Source organism: Diabrotica undecimpunctata, chromosome 6 (genome assembly GCF_040954645.1).
Source record: "Diabrotica undecimpunctata isolate CICGRU chromosome 6, icDiaUnde3, whole genome shotgun sequence".
Lineage (NCBI taxonomy): Eukaryota > Metazoa > Arthropoda > Insecta > Coleoptera > Chrysomelidae > Diabrotica > Diabrotica undecimpunctata.
In genome coordinates this window covers 131,083,618-131,105,566 of record NC_092808.1, presented here as the reverse complement: position 1 = coordinate 131,105,566, position 21,949 = coordinate 131,083,618, and the positions used below count along the sequence as shown (strand labels likewise).

At 31.9% G+C, this 21,949-nt stretch overlaps 2 protein-coding genes across 2 annotated transcripts; both read left to right on the top strand.

Annotated features, from left to right (window-relative positions):
• Window positions 1-218: 218 nt before the first annotated feature.
• LOC140443911 (peptidoglycan-recognition protein 2-like) lies at window positions 219-6,383 on the top strand. The gene is made up of 4 exons (XM_072535420.1): window positions 219-410; window positions 2,889-3,102; window positions 5,738-5,856; window positions 6,098-6,383. The coding sequence occupies exons 1-4, from the start codon at window positions 335-337 to the stop codon at window positions 6,280-6,282; spliced, it is 594 nt and encodes a 197-aa protein (XP_072391521.1). The 5' UTR covers window positions 219-334; the 3' UTR covers window positions 6,283-6,383.
• Window positions 6,384-7,571: 1,188 nt separating this feature from the next.
• LOC140443910 (protoheme IX farnesyltransferase, mitochondrial-like) lies at window positions 7,572-14,607 on the top strand. The gene is made up of 6 exons (XM_072535419.1): window positions 7,572-7,808; window positions 7,865-8,096; window positions 8,601-8,796; window positions 8,849-9,024; window positions 10,643-10,957; window positions 14,397-14,607. Exons 1-6 carry the CDS (start codon window positions 7,737-7,739, stop codon window positions 14,564-14,566), a joined length of 1,161 nt encoding a protein of 386 aa, XP_072391520.1. The 5' UTR covers window positions 7,572-7,736; the 3' UTR covers window positions 14,567-14,607.
• Window positions 14,608-21,949: the final 7,342 nt, after the last annotated feature.

Here is a 21,949-nt window from a genome sequence, read left to right as displayed (position 1 = left end):
TATTTTTAGTTTGTTTTTAAATAGCTTCTCTTAATTTAAATATATCGCGCAAAATATGCACATATAATCATAAAAATAATAAACTTTTGATACAACCCGTACATATTTAACCCTGTTAGGAGGTCACGGCTGAGCAACGTTCTTGCAAAATCAAGGTTAAAGTTCTATGAACAACAAAAATAAAAGATATAACTCTTTATTATTACCGCACATTGGATTCCGATAAGCTGGGAAACCGGGAATTACCGTTTAGTGACAGAGAATGTATTTAAGTTTTTGGCAGTGCAAACAAAAAGTTTAGTAAGTGATTGACCATAACAATACCGGTAGATATATGTATATCATGCGGTCATTTTTATACATTGTGTTGTTACTGTGTTTTTGCAATAACTTAACATGGGCTGTTACAGGTAAGACAATATAATAGGTATATATATATATATATATATATATATATATATATATATATATATATATATATATATATATATATATACACTTCTCCAAGAAATTAACGCACCACTTTGAAATATTAAAATATTTTATTAGCGTTAATAAAAATTTCCATTGTAATGTTATATTTTGCAAGCCCCTTGTATATGCTATTTGTACACTTTATATTTATTGACTGTGTTTTATCGCTATAGTTTTTTTTTGCAACAAAACAAAAAGAAGCAAAAAATGTACTTATTCTATAAATATACTAATTTCCAAGTGTTCAACGAATTTTATTCGGCTACTGTTTAATTGTTGATTATTGTTAATTGTGTTTATTGGGGAGCGTCAATCACGTAATTTATCCCAAGATGAATGTGCCCAGGCAGTGATACTGTCGGAAGAAGGTTGGAGTTACCGGAGAATTGGTATGTGCCACATATCCGTCTCACGGGTGTTAGAAAGATTCCTCGAAACAGGGGATCCTACACGCAGACCAGGACAAGGACGAAACCGGGTAACTACCCCTATTCAAGATCGATTTTTAAGAATTTCTGCTCTTCGACAACGTTTTGTAACACATCGAAGTCTACAAATTCAGCTTGAAGACGTGCATGCTATACAAATTAGTACTGCAACTGTTCGCCAGTCACTTAGGGAATACAACTTAACACCTAGGATTGCCGTCCGGGGTCCTCTATTAACTGCAGAGCATCGAAGGGGGAGACTACATTTTGTCAGAGAACACGTTAATTGGTTAGAGGCTGACTGGCAACGAGTGCTATTTACTGATGAATCCCGATTTTGTTTGTACAATAACGACAGACGTGTTCGTGTGTTGCGACCACCCATCGAACGATATGCTCAGTGTAACTTCTCACACACCAGATTTTTGGTGGAGGATCCGTTATGATGTGGAGTGGTATTTTTTTGACTGCACCTACGGACCTAGTGGTCATAGAAAATAAAACTATTACAGCTGAAACGTACATATTGGGATCCTGGAGCAATATCTATTACTATTCGCTCCTTATATCGGTGAAAATTTCTTACTAATGCAAGATAATGCCAGACCTCACGCTGCACATATCGTCAGAAATTATCTAGAAGAGGTAGAAATTAATACTATGGAATGGCCAGCACATAGTCCGGATTTAAATCCGATTGAAAATCTCTGGGATATCCTTGGCAGGCGATTAAGAGCGACACCGATCCAACCAAACAACTTACAGGAAGTGGGAGAGAGGCTGATCCAGATTTGGAGAGAACTAGACCAAAATGAAATACGGCAATTAATTTTAAGTATGGGCCAACGATGTGAGGCTGTTATACGTACTAGAGGTGGAAACACTCGTTATTAAGACTTTTTTCATATTTTAGTTTACTTTTGTTATCATTATTTTTTTAGAATTTTCCTTTTTATTTTTTTTCTCCTGTACTTCAACATGTTCTGATGATTAGACAAATTGTTATACTTACTAATAAAATGTAGAGTAAATCTGGTGAAGTGGTCCACATTTACACAATTTCGCTATTTTAAATCACAGATTTTTTTATTTTTGTCATATATGTAGTTTTTTATTATATTTATGATGTTGTGCCCAATTTTTATAGGCCATTTGTTTTGCTATCTTTTTGTAAGTTTCTCACTTCAAACAGTTCCTCAGGAACAATCTTTCTCAGGAACAATTGGATGTACTTTTCCAAAAATGCATTCGGGCACCTATACAGTGTGTATAGAATGAAGGGCTTCTATAGCTGCAGTTGGTGTGCCTCTCAGAGCTTCTGTAAATCCAAGGTAAACAAGTCTTTGCACCTTGCTTAATTTGAAGATAGTACTCTTTTGCTACACTTTTACATAATGCAAATGCTCATATTGGTTTTATAACCATGATATAAATACAACACGTCTGGTATGAACTACACATTTTTCCATGAATGCGTCTGGCTACTATTAAAGTGGTCACCGCCCTTTTGGTTATTCGTTCTATCCATTGATTCCAAGTGAGCCTCGAGTCTAGTATTCCTCAAGGAACTTTACTTTACTCACCATATGTATCATTAGATTTGCAATGGTACCATTCAGGTACATACCTAAAGGACCTAATCCCTAATTTAGTGCACCCAATCCTATATTTCTCCTTCCGGTAAATTTTAAGATTTTGGACCTTTAGCGGCTTATATTAAGTCTTAAATTTAAAGGATGTCGTTTCGTCTATTCCTTCTAAGCGAATCGCTGTTGAAATTGCTTTGTAGGAGGTGGGGGTTTTGTCTAATCATCATCATCAATGGTGTTACAACTCCTCGTGAGTCTTTGCCGCATTTAATACTTAAATTAAACGTTTAATGCTGCATTTAGTACTTAAACATTTATTAAACGTTTTATCTTGTAGTTTTTATTCCACAGTTTTCATCATTCCTATATGCATCCAATTTGATATTATTTTTTTCAGACTGGCCTGCAATATGCCCAGAAATAGTCTCAAAAGCGAGATGGGGCGGTCGCACAGCAATAGCAGTTGAATATGCCATCATGCCCGTCAAATATGTCATCATCCATCACACTGTAACTTCACAATGTACTACAGAAGAGAGCTGTTCCAAAATTATGCAGAGTATACAAAATTTTCATATGGAAAATTTAGAGTTCCATGATATCGGTTACAAGTAAGCAAAATAATAGTTATATGTATTAGTAGAATTACATATTGTTAAAATTATAAGGGTATTGTATATTGTATTGTATTTGTGTGGTATTGACATAATATCGAAGTTAGCTTCATTCTCAGTGATACCATTAGTTTTATAATAATTCTATGTCTTCTTCAGAATATAGTAATTTGTTCACTGGTTCGGCATCAATACATCAATACATTATACATGTCAGTCCATCTCAGTCCAGCCGTCCGACGCGTCATATTTCTTTCGGTTTGTAATTTAGAATTTGGTTAGTTAGTCGATTTGCACCCATTCTTTTTTCATTCTGTTTACTAAACCCACTCAGAACCGTCTGGTAAATTTAGTTATTAATTTTGGCTTCGACTGGATGTGATTGGAAACTACCAAACAAACAAACACGCGTATTCAACGCCAATATTAATTGTCAGTTAAAGAAAAAAAATGCAGATATATAATAGTCTTAAGTGGAATGAAAAAAAAGGGTCAAGGAGAGAAAATTATAAAGAAACATACACGCATATGAAGTGGGGGTCGCAAACATGAAAGAGCAGCAAAAGGAGTATCAATATTAATAAAAAATCAATGGAGAAAACACATACAAGTTTACCAGCAAATACATGAACGAATAGAAATTAAGATGAACATATTTGGACAACCATCAATAATTGTTGGAGTGTATGCAATGAATGACAATGGGAACATAAGGGAAAATGAAGATTTTTCATTGCACTAAAAGATGTATTGGAAATGAGAAATGAAAAATAAGATATTCTACTAATTGAAAATTTTAACAGCTACATAGGAAATTAAGATGAAGATATAAAGGGACAACAATGGAAATCGGCTAATTGAAATATGTCGAGAATACGATTTGGCCATAACTAACACAAAATTTCAGCATAAAAACATAAATAGATACACACGGGAGGAACCTAGTAGAAACCAAAGAGCAAATATTGATTTAATAATAGTAAGAAAACCAGCAAAAAAATAATACAAGATGTAACAGTATACAGACAAACAGAATATACAAGTAACCACCGATCAGTACGATGAAAATTCATATATATGGGAATACGACAAAAAGACAATATCGAGAGAGATGAGGAGATGCAAAAGATCGCAAGTACGAAGCATAAAGTAGAACTTCTACAATAATTTACTATTCGAACACTATATCTGAATAGGCTAGAGATGAACGAAGAATGGATCCCAATAGAAATGTTGGTAATGCTCAATACCTAAAGGAAAAAATAAACAAATCGGCAAACGAAATGCCGGGTATTGAACAACACAAGAATAAATATTTGAAGAAGTAAAGTGAGGACCTCGAAGAGATAGTTAAAAGGCAAAGAGATACGTTTCATAAATGGCTAAACGACAGAACTCCAAGAACACGAGAAGAATATGTTACTCTCAAACAACAAGTGAAGCCAAGAATGAAGCTCGAAAAGTAAGAATACTGGGAGAAAATGTGCAGAGACATAGACAATACAATAGGATACAACAGATCAATGGAAACATGGAAAGAAATAATAAACGAAGTAAAAATATCATACAGATAATTACCTACACCAAAGGAATGGACAAAGCATTAAACAAAATTATTGCAGAAGAATAGACCGAAGTGTATCTCACACGGAGGAATTATTGTCACAAGTATATCTGTGACAATAATAACGGGGGGAGCCGAAAACACAGAGGAAGATATAACTAAAGCAATAAAGGAAATCAAAAACAACAAAGCACCATGACCAGGGAATGTAAAAATGGAACTGCTGAAATATGCAGGCGCAAGGATCGTATGCTTTATACGAGTGTTGTTCAATAAAATCAGAGTAAGAGAGGAGATTAAAAAAGAATGTAATCTATCACACATGTCTTCCATTTTCAAAAAAGGTGACAAAAGATCAACAAAACTATAGAGGGATCAGTGTAATGCCTTCAATAGCAAGAATTTTTTCACAGTTATAAAACAGAAAATTGAACAACACATGAACCATTATGGAGAAAAACAAGCCAGATTCCGAAAATCCAGATAATGTCTAGATAATATATTTATCATGAGACAAGTGATGGAAAAGAACAAAGAAAAAAATATTGAAATACATAAATGACCATTATCGACTTGGAGAAAGCATACGATAGCATGCCCAGGAAACAACTATAGGAAGCAACGAGAAGCATGCACGTTAGAGAGAAATGAAAGAAAATGTTAGAGGTAAAAAGAAAGATAGATAGAAATAAGATAGAAATGCAGTTAGGGAAGCCGATTCCGCATTGGAATAAAATAAAAGATTTTCTTCTTTGTGTGCCGTGTTTGTTTTCAAGCGTTCGCTATCGTCGTATAGCTAATGAAATGTCTCATCAGAATTATTTTTCGAACTTCAGTGCCATTGTTACCATTGTTATCGTATTGTCTACGCTATAAATAATTTCTTAGAATTTTTCGCCATTGGACTTGAATTTAAATGAAGTAAGTTAAAATCAATATGATCCTATCTATTATACTGTCACGCTAGCCCTTGCTACGCTCCTGATCGAACCTTCGCATTGTTCGAAGAATTTACAAAAGAGTTACTGTTAATTACCAATTTTAAATTTATAATGTTGTCTGTTCTAGTTTTCTAGTAGGAGAAGATGGAAGAATCTATGAAGCTACTGGATGGCACAAAGTTGGGGCTCACACTAGAACTTATAATAGCAAATCACTTGGCTTAGCTTTTATTGGAAACTTTTCAGGTATGACGATGTTTTTAAATTTTGATTTAATTTTAGTCAAACTACCTACACAGTTGTTCACCTTCAATTCTTCATACTATATATTAATGATACATATTGTTCGATTTATATCTACGGTCAACCTCATCATTTATTTGGTCCTATTTTATTCTGGGTCTGTTGTAGCTCTTTATCTGTACCCTCAGCAAGATTTTATAAACGATCAAATTACCGATTAAATAAAATCTTTTTTTTATTTTAGAAAAACGACCAAACAGTAAAGCATTAAAAGCAGCAAGAAATTTCATACAATGTGCGGTGGAGCTTGGAGAAGTTGATAAAAATTACATCCTAATTGGAGCGAGACAAGTTAGCCAGACTGCTAGCCCCGGATTATATTTATACAACGACATAAAAGATTGGCCACATTTTCAAAGAAATCCGTAAATTACTACACTCCTCAAAACTACGTATAAAACGACTGATTACGTATTGAATTATACGATTAATTTATGTATATTATATTAATAAACTTTATTTTTAATTAATTGCAATTTGAATGAAAAAAACTTATGCTTCACGTACTTTTGTATAAACTATTATAAATTGGTTTGTTAGAAAATAAATAATAGTTATTCCAATTTTAATTACACAGAGAATATCAACAATAACTTTACAGCTGAGGATATTAACACCTAGGAAGGAACCTTTACTATTCAAAGTATTGACTAGAATAGACATGTCTATAACCACTATAGTGTGCCAATGGCTTACTGTTTTACAGAAATACATAGCTTCGGTCGGTAATCGTGGCTAATGAAACTACCAAAAGTTCTTTGGGTGTGAGATTTGGATTTAAAGATGCAATTAAACTGACTTTGAATGCATTTTCTGCTAGCTCAATTTTCTCTGTAACAGAATACACTCTTCTAAAGATTGATTCTAAAGTGAGTTAACTAAATTTTTTGAATTTCGAACCAGCAATTTCTCGATTACAGTGGCATAAGCAGATTTAAGAACGCCAAAAAACCTTTTGTTCAAGAGCTGAAGGGCTAATCTTGCATAGGGACAAAGTTTAAGTTAACATGATTATATTGACAATGTATAACTGCAGGAAGTGAACTGTATAATACATGGCTCTCGTTAAATTAACATGGCATTACTATTTTTAGATGGATAAGTGTATAAATAATAACATTCAGATATATAAAAGGTTTCATGAGATGCAGAAAGTCAAATTTCCTGTAGAGACATCATTGTAGAAGACATGATTCATCTTTTTTTAGAGATAATTCAAAGCCGGCGAAATATAAATTACAGCATTACTAATGCAGACTCAGCAGTTACAATTTCATCTGGTTCTGCACTAGAAATCGTGCAGAGATTTGTACCCTTATGTGTACGTAACAACAAAGTCACACTGTAAAAATATATTAAAATTACCATTAGATAATAATAATAATATGAGTAATAAATAGTTTTTTATCTATAAGACGAAGTAACACAATCTGTAATCTACTGTATAGGCAATATTATATACTCTCGTATAAAGAAGTAAAAATGTGTTATTTCACTACTATGAAAAAAAGTATGTTAATTTAGTAATTGACTACTACAAAATAGCTACAATTTTATTAAAACAATTATATTTTACTCACTAAAGTGGCAGAAAAAGAGAATTTTTTAAAATTTTCTGCACTCTTCCATTCCATCAAAAATTGACAGCTGACAAATTTAAATGTCAGTGAGACGAGACATCTGACCTAACCCTACTTTTGGCATTTGATTTCAAAATGTTAACATTAAAACATTTTGAAAATACTTAACTGACTTATATACTACGAAAACATTAAATAGTTTTAACTTATTTTGTGATGTAATGTAACCAAATAAAGTATAATATGTACAAAGGTGTAATTTTAAATATTAGGTTACATAAAAGTCTCACCACACATACTACTAGTTTACTAAAGGTAACATTTTTATTAATATAGTGATATGTATGCCTAAATAATAATGTTTTTTTTAGCAATACAAATGTGGAGTAAACTTCGTTGTTCCCAGCACTTGTTATGTTAATAAAACAAATTCAAAATCATCACCTCCACTTCTTGTAGATATAGCAGACAATGGTGCATTACCTTTGTCAGAGTTATTACCTCACAAGCCGAAGGTTGCACCAGCTTGGCAAGTTACTCCATCCACCAACAGTTCCAACTTAGTAAAACATTATTTGAAACTGTCAAAAATTAGGCTTACATGTAATTATATGGTTTTTTTAATGTCATTAGGTTAATAGCACCAGTAGCTGATAATATGTGTGACACTGTGAGATTTAAAATAAAATATATAAATAAAAATAAATAAAATGTATAATAAAAATCTAAGTATACAATATTATATAATAATTCATTTAGTAATATTTTTAAGATATCTTCACTAACAGGTGAACTTTTTTCTTTAGATGTTATTTGTTTTCACTTCTGGTTATGCAATGTTTTTGAATTACTGTCTAGGTAATAACATATACCAGGTCACCTTTCACTATTGGACCGAAGAAGCTATTCCTCTGGGTAGTTAAATGCTGAACAAGAATTAGCATTATTTACCAAAAATATATCATTTGGGTGAAAAGTTATCAAATATCCTACCTAATTATGATGCTTATATCTAAAAACACATAATAAATTTTCAACTACTGGTAGCTTTTTAGTAGATTTATATCATATTTTATTACATTCATAATCTATTCTATTGTGTTTTAGCCCTTGTCGTGATAACATCTATGGCTGGTTATGCAGTAGCACCAGCTCCTTTTGAAATTACAACATTTTTGTTGTGTACTGTTGGTACTGGATTATTATCTGCAGCTGCAAATGCAACAAACCAATTCCATGAAGTGCCATTTGATGCACAGATGTCAAGAACAAAAAACAGAGTATTAGTTTGTGGAAAATTAACGTAATGTTCAGAAAATACTTACTTGGCACCATCTAATTTGATTATGTTTTAGGCCTACACATTCAATGTTGTTTGCTGCTACTACAAGTATTACTGGATTGGGAATATTGTATTATGGGGTGAATGGTCTCACTGCCAGTTTAGGACTAACAAATTTAATTCTATATACATCAGTTTATACACCATTAAAAAGGATAAGTATTTTAAACACATGGGTTGGTTCTATAGGTAAGTATTATATTTTAGTTTAATTCTACACTCTTTCTATATTTAATTACAACTTATTTCTATTTTCCATATGTTTCTTTGTTTTAACATTGAATCACTATATTTTAATTTTCCTTTAGTCAGAAGACTAATTTAATATTTATTATTATTTCAATTAACTCATTAATTTCAAATTTACTCTCTAGAATATTCACTTTATATTAATTTGAATGTTCATTAAATGTTTATCAACATATTTTTATTTTCTTGAAATGGCATATCAAAATTGTCTGTTATATTCTTTTCACTGTGCATAGAGCATTTCTTCCTTTGATAATGCTCTTCTTAATATACTTAAATACCACTAAACATTGCCTGGTCCAAAATACATAACTACAATTCACAATTATAAAATCATGATTTTATTGTTCTTTTTCTTCTAAAATTATAGAAATTATATCTAACTTTAAAAATACTACTTATGCTTACTCCTTATGTACATCTGTATTCAAGTAAATCACTAAAAATATTGGACTAATCACCAAAATATTGTCATAATTAATCAAATTGATACAAATTATCAAATTTCGAAAATTGCTTACCTATGAGTTGTATAATGTATTTTAAATAAATTTAACTAGTATATGTAAACGTTATAATGAAAAAGCTATTGAAAGAAAGAATAAATCACTACTCTCCCAAATAATACGAGACTGTTAGAAGGGTGCACATATGCTTTATGTACTTGAAACTAAGCAAATGAAACTACATAAATATGTCACATGAATTACAAAGCTGGAGACAGTGAGAAAATTATGGAGAACTCATGTAAAAATGATAAATTAGACATAATAGTTGAGTAAAATTTTAAACATATGTTAACATTATACAAAAAAATATGGCAACACTGTTACGGTATTTAATGTTCATTGCCCCAACTTAATAATTTACCAAAAAGGTCATCTTAAGGCACTTCTCCTCATTTCACTAGTCCTCTTCTACCGTGCTTATACTGCTCGTAACTTCTCGATACAATGTGATATATACATCTATGATTTGTGGTCCATTGACCATATAAAATAATAAACCCCCTTTAACCAAAGCATTTAATCAATAGTCCATTAGGAATAATTTTCACACTGTTCTCCCTACCTTCCTTTCTGTAAAAGTTTTGTCAGTCTTTTAGTGTTATCAAAGGATTTTCTTTTATTTAGTCCATTACTTAATTTGGTTCTCCCATAATTTTCTGAATTACTTGTTTTTAATGAATAAAATTGTTTGACATACATAGATTAGTCACCCAAGAAATGCAAAATAATCTCAATATAATAAAAATATAGAAGAAAATATGGAAGCTTTGTGCTTCCATTAAGGAATAAAGGTAAAGTGATGCTTTACCAAAAGAAAATTTTTGATAAACAAACAGTCAATGGCTAAAACAATGTGAACTTAAATATCTAGTATTAGTTCTGTATTAAATAATAACATAAAAACCACAGTAAAAAGAAAGCAAATTAGATTAAATTTAATCAATTATAATAATTATTTATGTACATAACGGACAAAATCATGGACAATATCTGAAATTTATATTTTAAAAAGTACTTAAAAATATACATATTATACTTTTTCTTTTCAGTTGGTGCCATACCTCCTTTAATGGGTTGGGCTGCTTGTGCAGATTCATTAGGACCTGGCGCATGGCTCATGGCCGCTCTCCTTTACAGTTGGCAATTTCCACATTTTAACGCCTTATCTTGGAATCTACGACCAGATTATTCAAGAGCAGGCTATAGGATGATGGCTGTAACTGATCCGGCACTTTGTAGGAGAGTCGCGTTAAGACATACTATTGCCATTCAAGCTATGTCTATGGCTGCTCCTCTCTTAGACACTACCAACTGGTGGTTTTTATTGGAGACTACCCCATTAAATATTTACTTTATTTATTTAGGTAAAGTATAATATCTAACATGTTATTTTAAATAAAATTATATTAGGTGCTTAGAAAAAAATGTTTCTGTAAAGGTATATTGTTATCGGGGTTATAGTCTATGGTCTGAAATTATTTGTTCCTTACATTTCATGTGCAATGGCGGTAGGTATCAAAGAAGATGCGGGAGCAAAGATTTAACTTCCTGTCGCTGCCGTTGCGTGTCCCCGGAATCAATCGGTAATGAAATTTTCGTTACATCTAGGGAGATGTTTTGTGTGTCGTAGTGTAGAGAGCCACATCATGTTTAGATGCAAAGCTTGTTCTTTATGGTTAAAATTAATCGGGTGTTTTTGAATTTCGATAACTTCTCCAAACATCTGTGGACAGTAGTGTGATATTCTAAGTAAGCGCATGTGTTTCTGCTCTGTGATGTTTCACTGGGCATAACTGTTCCCTTCCAACAACGCTTTTTCTAAATGTTTGACGTCTTCTCCAAAATCTTCAGTTTTTATGGGCCCTATCATTTGTATAAGAAACAAAACCTTCGGTTTTTGTCGAAAATGTGTCCAAAGTATCGAAACACTCGTTTCGTATCGTTTAAAGCACACGATTTTTGCTCCGGTGTGATTTTCTTCAAAAGCAGCACCCAACTTGCCCAGAATTTTTCCATTTCCAAATCTTCACTCCAATAGTAGTGCATGTAACTGTCCGTTAATTTGGTTGCCTTTTAAGTGAAAGTACTTGTCAGTTTTCCTTTTTCCTTAGGAGATTCTCTTTTCTACTGATATTTGGAGGTGTAATATGACTCAAAGCAGGAATCCATGGAGTAGGGTCATTTTTAATACATCCGCTGATAATCCTGATGATTTCTTCAGCCTTCAGTCACTGAAGTATTTACCAAGAACTATCAAATCTTCTGTCAATATGTTGCTTACGCCTTTTATCGTGTTTGGCAGGCACCTAGTGCTAAGTCATCAGCATATGTATATTTCTTTGCCAACGTTGGAAGGATATCAGTTATATATAAATTGAAGAGAAGGGGCAAGCACTGATCCTTGACGAAGTCTATTTTGTAATTTCCTTACCCTGCTCTTACTGCCTGCAGTTATTATTTGAAAAGACCTATCGCACAACATATTGTTTAGTAGGGTAGCAACTCAGTTACACGGTATAGTATTGAGACATTTTAAGATAAGCTATCGTGGTTTTTAAAATCCTTATAGAGACAAGCATCGAGAGATATTTAGAACGAATAAAAAATTCGATAATATCTTATACACACTTTGTTTAAATTTAAAAATAGGAAGCGCGTACTAAAGACTCTATACTACACTTTTTCATATTCTAAAGGTGCCTATCTTCTTATGATGTTGATGACCACATTGACCCATCTTATTCTATTTACAGCAGCTTGAAATAAATCAGTTGAGGTTAGATCAGTCCGTTTCCTAAGATTGGCCAACCAGGATACACATCTGCGTCCAGGGCCTCTCTGAACCTCAATACTACACTTTTTATCCATACAAACATAATTTTTTGAAGTTATACTTCTATACGCGCGTTCAACGTTGGAAATTTGCACGGGAGTGAATCGACAAAATCGTTACATATGTAAACTATAGGTAAGAGAGAGCCAGAAGATATATTTTCTCTCTCTTTCTCTCTCGAAAATAAAAATGCTCCTTTTGTAAATATATTTAATATTTATTAATATTATTATTATTTTATATTATTTTGGCCAAAGTCGTTTACAAATAAATATTCTTAGTTTAAAAACTTTAAAAAAATTTAAAAAAAAACTGACATCTTAGTAACGTTCTTGTCAAATAATGACATTGATTAGCCACCTTATTATTTAAGGTTACTGGTCGAATGAGTTGGCGGTATTTAGAACAGGAAGTCGCGAGTTCGATCCCAATGAGAGAATATTTTTTTTTAATTATTATGTTCTAATTTTTGTCACTTTGGTTTTAAAAATCAAAGAATAGAAAAATCATATCTTTTTTAATATTGTTTCGATAATTTTATACATTATTTAATTTTCCAAACTATTTTATTTATCATTGAATATTTAGTACATATAGTAGAAATCTCAAAAAAGGTCGATTTTATTTTTAAATTAAGATTTTTTGGCATAAATATGATACTAGTGACGTTATCCATCTGGGAGAAAGAGTTATTCGTTCACCGAGAGTTAATTTAATAAGATTTTCACAATTTAGTGGGGATTTTGAAACGGCACAAAGCATAAAAAAAATCCAGGGACCTTATGATTTATACAAGTGCTTTCAAATAATATATTAATTTCTCCATGGTCCCATTTAAAAGTATCTTACAAAATGGCGCCAAGACGCTATTAATAAAACTGATGCTTAGTTCAGTTACCTAAAAATTTAGTAATTCAAGTTTTAAGGTTCAGAAAAGAGTTGTTTATGTTATTTCATTTTTTTTTCCACGTTAGCATATTGAATAAATTCATTTATTTTCGCTAGAATATATTATGAATATGTTGTAATTATCTCCATAATTTATGAGAACAAACTATATACTAAAATTTTTGACCCTTTTAATATTCATTATTAAGGGCTCAATAGCTATTGTCTGTCTGTTTTTCTGCCTTTATCTGCTATAGCTATAAAGGAAAAATCTTTTGCTTGGCCGTCCGATACTTCTGCTGACTTACCTCTTGCTATTTTCACGACACGGGTCTACTCCATTCTGCTTATGGGGTTATTCCATTTTAATTTTTTCTATTTGTCTATTCGCTTATACACTGTACGGTACATTTTCTTCTAATGTCTTCGCTTCTCTTTCGATCTCTCAGCGTATTTCCTGTAACTCTTCTCAGTACTCTCACTCTCGTCTCTGCCGTTTCCAGTAGCCTTTGTGTTGTGGCTGTGTCGGGTCTTGTTTCTGAGGCATATGTCATTATTGGTCTTACACTGACTTAATAAATTCTTGACTTCATCTCAGTGTTAATGTGTCTGTTTCGCCATATAGTGTTATTAATTCATCCTGTCAGTCTATTTACTTTTTGCACTTGATTTCTCACTTCTTTGTCCAAGACTCCATAGCTGCACATTAGTATTAATGATATTTTATTTCCATTACTTTTCATCAAAATATTGATTCAATCCTTCATTTACTATACTCTTATTAGAGGTCAAATGTTTATATACAGCAAACGATGCACCATATACCTATATATACCTAATGCTGTTTCTCTTTCTGGTCTCTCTTACCTATAGCATTACATATGTAATGATTGTGCAGATTGACTCCCATATAAATTTTTAACGGCGAACGCCTGTATAGAAGTATAACTTCTACCGGCAGTCCCACTGGACTGCCACACCCTTTTTTTTCTTAACAAAGCTTGTTACTTCGAAATTTAAAATTATAATAGTAGTCATGTCAAAAACGAATGTGAATATTAATAAAAAAATTTAATTTTCAGCCTATAAATTTTACAAAGAGTCGTCAAGTGCTACCTCAAGGAAACTGTTCCGGTTTTCTTTAATTCATTTACCGTTAATAATGGTCCTATTTTTAATAAATAAAAAGAAGTGGTTTTTGTTTGAAGATCAGAAAACTGAAACAAATAGGACAGAGTTAGTGAGTGCGTAGTTAAAGTGATATATTGTTTCAAATAAAGTATTAGGTACAAATCCGTGTTTTTTATTTTTCCTCTACAGAATTGTTTTAATAAAAGAAACAAGCTCAATATTCAATTCAAAAAAGAATAAGATCAATATAAGAAATATACAGGCATCGTTAATAAATAGAAATTACTTTGACAACAACTTTTGATGGATTACTTGTACAAGTTTTAAATCTTGTTCAAGTACTTTATCATGAGATAAAAAGATAATAAATATTGTCATCCAGAGATAATAGCGATAAAAAACCTAAATAAAGTCCTTTTACCCTATGACGGCCGATATGCAATTAAGATATGATCAGTGGGGCGTTAATATTTAATTCTGATCGTTTGAAAAGTAAAAATATGTAATTTCCTGTATTTTATGTTCAGTAATAATTTGTTGATATCAAATGTTCATCAAGGTCTCTATTTTGCATGCAATAAAATTGGAAAATACTTGCCAAGTTGCTGGTATGTTCAAATTTAAATAAAATACATCCAAGACTTTACTTTCTGCAGACACTGTATTAAATATAACCTTGAAACAAATGGACACTAAATCACTTCTGAGTTTTCAGCAAAACAAAAGGTTTAAACACGTGTAGTCCAGTAATTAATACCAAAGCTATTGAGAGTATGCAGTCCAGTAATTAGACCGAAGGTACTTTATCGTTTAACTAACACACACTACAAAGTCCGAATTGAATTCCCGAAACACTTTTTTGTTATTTATTTTTAGCAAACGATTTGTCCTATTCACTGTCCGATATTTTACTATCAGAGTCGTCACTATCTGAATTGTCCATCCGAATAATTAGAGGCCGGACCTCATCTATAACTCGCTCGGTTTGAAAAGACTGAAAGATTATGTCTTCCGTATGTCTAATTCATTGTTCTGCCTTTATTTGTTCTAGCGATTCTTTCCATAAACTAAGAACGCTAGCGTCATCTGTTGTTTTGGATGCATGTTTATCATAAAAATTTTTGGCTATACCCCAAACTAAGTCAATTGCATTATAGTGGCAATGGTAGGGCGGAAGTCGAAACTTAGTGGCCATATTTAAGAGCCATTTGGTCAGTAACAAATTTCTTTTGAATTTTGTGTTTTCCACGCCTTTGAAGTAAATCGACTAAAAATATGTCACTGATAAATTTTCTTTTCTGTCAACCACAACTTTATTTCTTCTTTTGTCCAGCTGCTTGAAGGAAATCTCTCTTCTACTCTTGAGTGGTAGGATGCATTATCCAACACTATTATGGATGGTCACTCCAATTTTTTTAACAAATTTTCTTCAAACCATTCTTCAAAAATATTTGCATCCATATTTCCATGGGAATCACCTGTATTCTTTGTGGACGAAAAAATTAAACTAGCGTCAGTTATAAAACCCTCATCATTTCCAGCATGAAGTATAATGTAGCGTTTACCATTACCGGAACTCGTGGTGCCATCTTGCCAGGATGATTTTGACATATTTCCTTTAGCGAAAATCAAAGTTTCATCTAAAAATACAACTTGCCTCGGACTATCAGACCTTATGTGTTCTTTGGTTTTATACATATTATATATAATATTTTTAATTGCAAGTTTAATTGACTGGTGCAGTTTTTGGATGTCGAGGATTTCTCTTGCTTATTTTATTTATTTCATCCTCACTCATGTTATTAATTCTTCGGAATGTCCTCCCTAAGATTCCGCAAGCATCGCATGTGCGTTTCTGAACTGCCATAACAGATGTCAATGGACACATATTATTTTTTTCCAAATTGAAATAACTTTCGACTTTCAGAACTAAACGCCGTTCTTCTGGAGATAACACTCTACGTTTCGACTGTATTTATTTTCTTCCAAATTACTCATTTTACTTTAAAGTACCGCTTCACTATACTTATAAATAGGTACTTGTATACAACTACTATACCCTAAATAGGACGAGGGTAGCACAACAGACGAAACAATCGAACACAAATTATTCAACAGCCAATGCTAAACAAGCATAAACACTGCATTGATTGTGATTGCAAAAACCGTTCGCATCTTTTAAATAAGATTTTTGCTAATTAGGTATTTTCTAAATTAATAAATAACACTAATACAACCCACGACCATCAGTTAATTTTTAACGATAAATAGAAGTGTAATATGATGACGTTTGAATTTGATCTACTTTGTCGATATGAGTGTCGTTGACAAAAGATATTTTTAAATAACATGAATCATTTTTCAATGATTGTGTGGATTTAAGAAATACATTAGGTACTAAACTTTTTAAAGTGTGTATAAAGGAGATTACAATTTTTATGACACATGGTACTCCTTATTTTTCAAATATTATGTTCTTGTAAAGGCATAGCTTTGATTGTTGGGTAAACCTACATTATACGATACATCAGAAGAAATTAAAAAAAATTAACATCTAGTAAATTCACTGTTTAAATAAATATTCCGTACTCGTACTATTGCAATAAAATATTAAAACAAATAAACGATAACTTGTTGAGCAGTGCTGGTTGAAACAAAAGAGCAGTAAAATGTTATTCATAAAGGTAGTGTAAAATATATCGCCGCTTATCTGGTCCGCTAGTAATAAAGTGTTTTTGTTACTTGGTGAAAAATTCTTCTAATTTAATTTTATCTGACTCATTTATGTTGACAATTCATACATACATTATACATTTTAAAGTAGACGACTTTAAAATGATATTGCCAATATTGTTGAGTTGCGTTCCTGGGACGACTTTACTTTTCAGACTTTACTCATTCGATTACATGAAATCAATTTTAACTTGAGAATATCCGTCAGAAAAAATCATAGCATGCAATTCGTCTTTAAAAAGACAAACACATGCCGTGATGACAGTAAAAATCTCCTGTTAGTGATTCCATAGTAAATTATGAGGGAAAAACCAGGAAAAAAAACCTCATAATACTATCCCAACATGGTAAGTATTTGGTCGTGCATTTAGTTTACTTTCAATAAACACCAAATTCTGATTTTATATGTTTGTTATTTAAAAAAACATAAATAATGTATCCTCTATATGTTACCGACTTACTAATACTGGTATTTTCCTTTTATATATTGAGGATATGTAGAGTGGGGAAGGAATGTGAGATCATTCATACATTCAAAGAGGGCCAGGGAGAAGATTTTTTGGTTTCAAAATCTGAGAAGATGGTTCAACACGTGTACAACCAGACTTCCGAACAGCTGCCAGCAAAGTAAAGATAGCCATGCTGATTGCAAACATCCGGAACGGAGAGACACTGTAAGAAAATTACCAAGGCTGGGTTTTACGACGAACAAGACAAGATAAGAAAGTTGTACCGACTCTTAAAAAGAATAATTTACTAAACTAAATAGTAAGAAATTGCCAACCTTTGAAATGAAAACGGCACTTGAATAAAATTAAAAAAAAAAGGAAAAAATAAAAAACAATAATTAGTATTTACAATCTTTATTATAAATAATCCGATAAATTATTAATATTAGAAAATAACTAAATTTTTGAATCACATTCAAAAACTTTCCTAACATAAAAAATTAAAAATTTTAGGCTTTTCATATGTTATATTCCACTTAGTTAACAAATTGTTTACATTCTTATTATTCCAAAAACAGTATACAACATTACATAAAAAAGCGTGTGATCGAAGTATAAATTCAACCTGTGGAATATTAAAAATGCAACTTTTATATCGAGGGTTTCAGTATTTCTCATTGTAAATCAGTCAATAAATCAGGAAGTTAGTGAAAAACTTTTTACTAAAAGATGTTTACATAACACATGCTCAACGACAAACAAAAAATCGGTGATGCTGAGATACCAAAAAATTAATTCACAAAAAATGTAAAATATTTAGCACTTTTTAGGTATATTTTAGCCTTTAGTACTAATTCAACATTTAACTCAATTGCTAATTGTTTCTAACACGAAAACTAAAAGTTATTTCTTTTGATCTCAATATCTAACGACTTTTTTAATCGTCGAGTTTTGTGTTTTTTTGAGGTGTGTGTCTGTATTAAACAAATGCCTTATTACCCTGTTAGGTCGACTTGACGCGGCTCCTCGAGTGACTATCGATTTGAAGATGAATTTTATTTATTTTAACAGGAAAATTCTAGTATTCTACCGATGGCGCTACAGGTCAGTGGAAGATGATTCTGAATGTTTTAAAAATAAATTGCAAGGACACCCTTAACAGACAGTAAGTGCAGATTGTGCAAATGTTACTTAATTCTCTACTAGTAATATTTTTTACCCAGGAGTTATGTAGCCACAGCATGTGACATTAAAAAAAACAGTGAGAGAAAATGACAAATTTGTCAAAACCAAAACGAAATGAATCAGATCATCCTGCAGGTAATAGTCGATCCTAAATAGAATCCACATAAACCAGGGAAGTTGTGTGAATGGATTCAAGTGGAGTAAAAAAATCTTCTCCTTGCTCTGATTGCAGCCAAATCATTCGCCACACTTTCGAGATCTTACTCAGGTCAAACGAGCAAACGAGCCAATTAAATATATAGCTAGCTTAATCTTTGTAATAACTTAATATAGTTCATTATATTGGGTGTGACACATGCATACACACAGAACAGAAATTTTACTATGGAAAGCTCCACGAAAGCAAAATAGACCTGAACTGCTCAAATTTCTTACTACTGCGAGTAGGTAACGGAGGTTAGGCTAAAAACACGCCAGAAAAAGTCGAAGCCTTTGAGAATCACCTTGTAGAAATTTTAGAGTCAAATGTACCAAATAACAACAGTAATATAGAAAACGGTTTTCATATTATCTTAAAGTTCTCCTACCAAATGAAACCATACTTGGAGAAATTCAATGCGAAATAATTGTACAAAAAAATTACCGAACTAAATTCAAAAATACCTCCAGGCTATGACTTGATCACCATAAGACCTTTCTCTCTCAATATCTAACATCGGTATATTGAAAAGATATCAATCAAAAGTCCCCCGTACCATCACAAATGCATCTTGGTATGTACGTACCAAATGACAGTTGAAGTAGAAGATGTCAAGAGTTAAGAAGACGTCTGAGGAGCTTTTGAGGTCTTAACCATTCCAAAGACTGTACACTGAAGTTAATTTTACCTAACATTTTCAATATCTTATTGTAATAATTTCAAAGTCAAATATATTTTTTTGAAAATTACACATTTATAGGATATTGTCACTGGATAGTCTCCTACATGTTCTTTCGTTTGGTTTGACGCACTTTGATTCACTTACAGCAACTCGACTGAAATATTAATTTCAAAAATCATGGTAACTGTAGCATGAATTGATGACGGATATAGTGTTTGTTAGTGGTTGGGCATATGTTTTATAAAATATTTTTGGTGATCATTTGCATGATATTTTTTATCGATTAAAAATATTTATTTCCAACAGATGGTAAACGTTATCAAAAAATTTAAAAATATACCAACCTCTAGTTAATAGTTCTCACATGTGACTTCTCGATTATTAAACAGGTATATTGGTATTGGAACCCTCGATTTATATACCTGAATTAGTATTCAAAACTCTGCATCATAATGTTATCATTCACACTAATTAACAAAAAAATGACAAAGCTCAATCAAATTTGAAAATATAAAAAAATATGTATGTCACATAGTAAACAGGTGATGTGAAAATGTTTTTAAAATATATTCTGAACAAATCTTGAACTACTCAGAACCTTGGAAAATGAGCTACAATTTCAAGTCGGGTTGCTCTACTATTTTTTCTAACATTAGTCCGCTATGGCGATGGCACAAATTTGGAAAATGTTTTGTCACGTTTATACGTGCCATTGTTTTTGATTATATATTTAAAATGAAACTATACTGCTACAGAAGATTAAGTACACATATTGGAAGTATTGTAGTTGAGCGGCATGTGGTACAACTACACGAATCGATTCGCAAAAATAGCCAATTGTAAAATGTATCGAGATGAAACTAACTAGATCCTAGAATCCTTTGGTTTTGGAAATCCAAACTCATTTTCAAAAAGGTACAATTGCAATATTTACTTACTTTAATTCGAATATGTATACTGTATTTTTTGTTTCTTTGCATTTGACTTTCAAAATATCAATCTTCAATTTTGAATGAGCTGCAAAATTAAAATAAAACTAGAGAAAAACCCAAAATTAATACAATTAGAAACTTATTTTTCGACCAATATGTTTAACTTAAAATTAAAAACTAATAATCTGCTCAATTAATCTTTTTTGAATTGTGAAAAGTGTGTTTAATTATCATAGTAAAAACGTTACATTGGTTGGTTAAATATTACAAAAAATATACTACCCATGTTATATAAAATTTAACTTCACAAGTAAACAATAGTTTTCTAATATTTAAAACAATTCCTAATTATTAGTAATAAACAAGGAACCGTCTTTTATAGAGTCAACTGTTGATGTATTAGTCACAAAACCCTTTTGTTATTAACAGATCTACTTTATCTACTCATTTAAGGTTAATGTACTAGATTTACTGTTGAATTCATTTCGTTTGGTTGGTAGGCACTTACTTTTGTGCTAATTGCTTATATTAGACCACTGACCAATCTTATATATAATATGTAAATATGCAGATAAAATGGTAGCGTTTACAATACCCTTAACGATAGCCGCGAGACATTATCGTGATGGAGGGCTTTTCATGGGTGAACATAGTCACTAATTATGTTCATGTCAAACGAGTATAAATTTATATAATAATATAATTTATATAATAAAAACATTTACATACAGTTTAAACACTGTAAACATGTTTTACTTATCTTCCTTCATTACAAGGTATGTTTACCTCTTCAAGAGCTGTGAGATCTTGTCGTAATAGAGAGACACCTCATGTTTGGTGGTGATCTCAAATTATGTGAGGTACATACGACCAAGTGGAACCTAAGGACGGTTCAACTCAGGGTATTGACAGCAGAATGTTTCATAAGCCTCCTCCTCCAGGCACGCAGGAGTCTGTCGGGAGTGATCATTCATGCCCTAGCTTTTCGTGGGACAAAAATGAACCAGGAACAAAGCGAAGTAATAGGGACAAGACAGCCGTTGGAAATTGTGCAACTGGATCCCGCTAAGGTTTCAAGAAAATCACAATGAAGCTCGGCAAAAATCGAATAAGTTCACGCGAGCCTGCCTGAGCGGCACAGAGGAGAAAAAAAGTACCGATTGAAGCAAGGCGACCCAAAGAACAGCAGACGCCTAGGCTAATCCAAAAGCCACAAATATAGATGTAAGGTAAACACATTAGATCTTACAGATTACAATGGGAAAAGGTATATGACACCAAAAGCCCTTTATCTACAATATACCTTTTACAAAAAATATCGGTT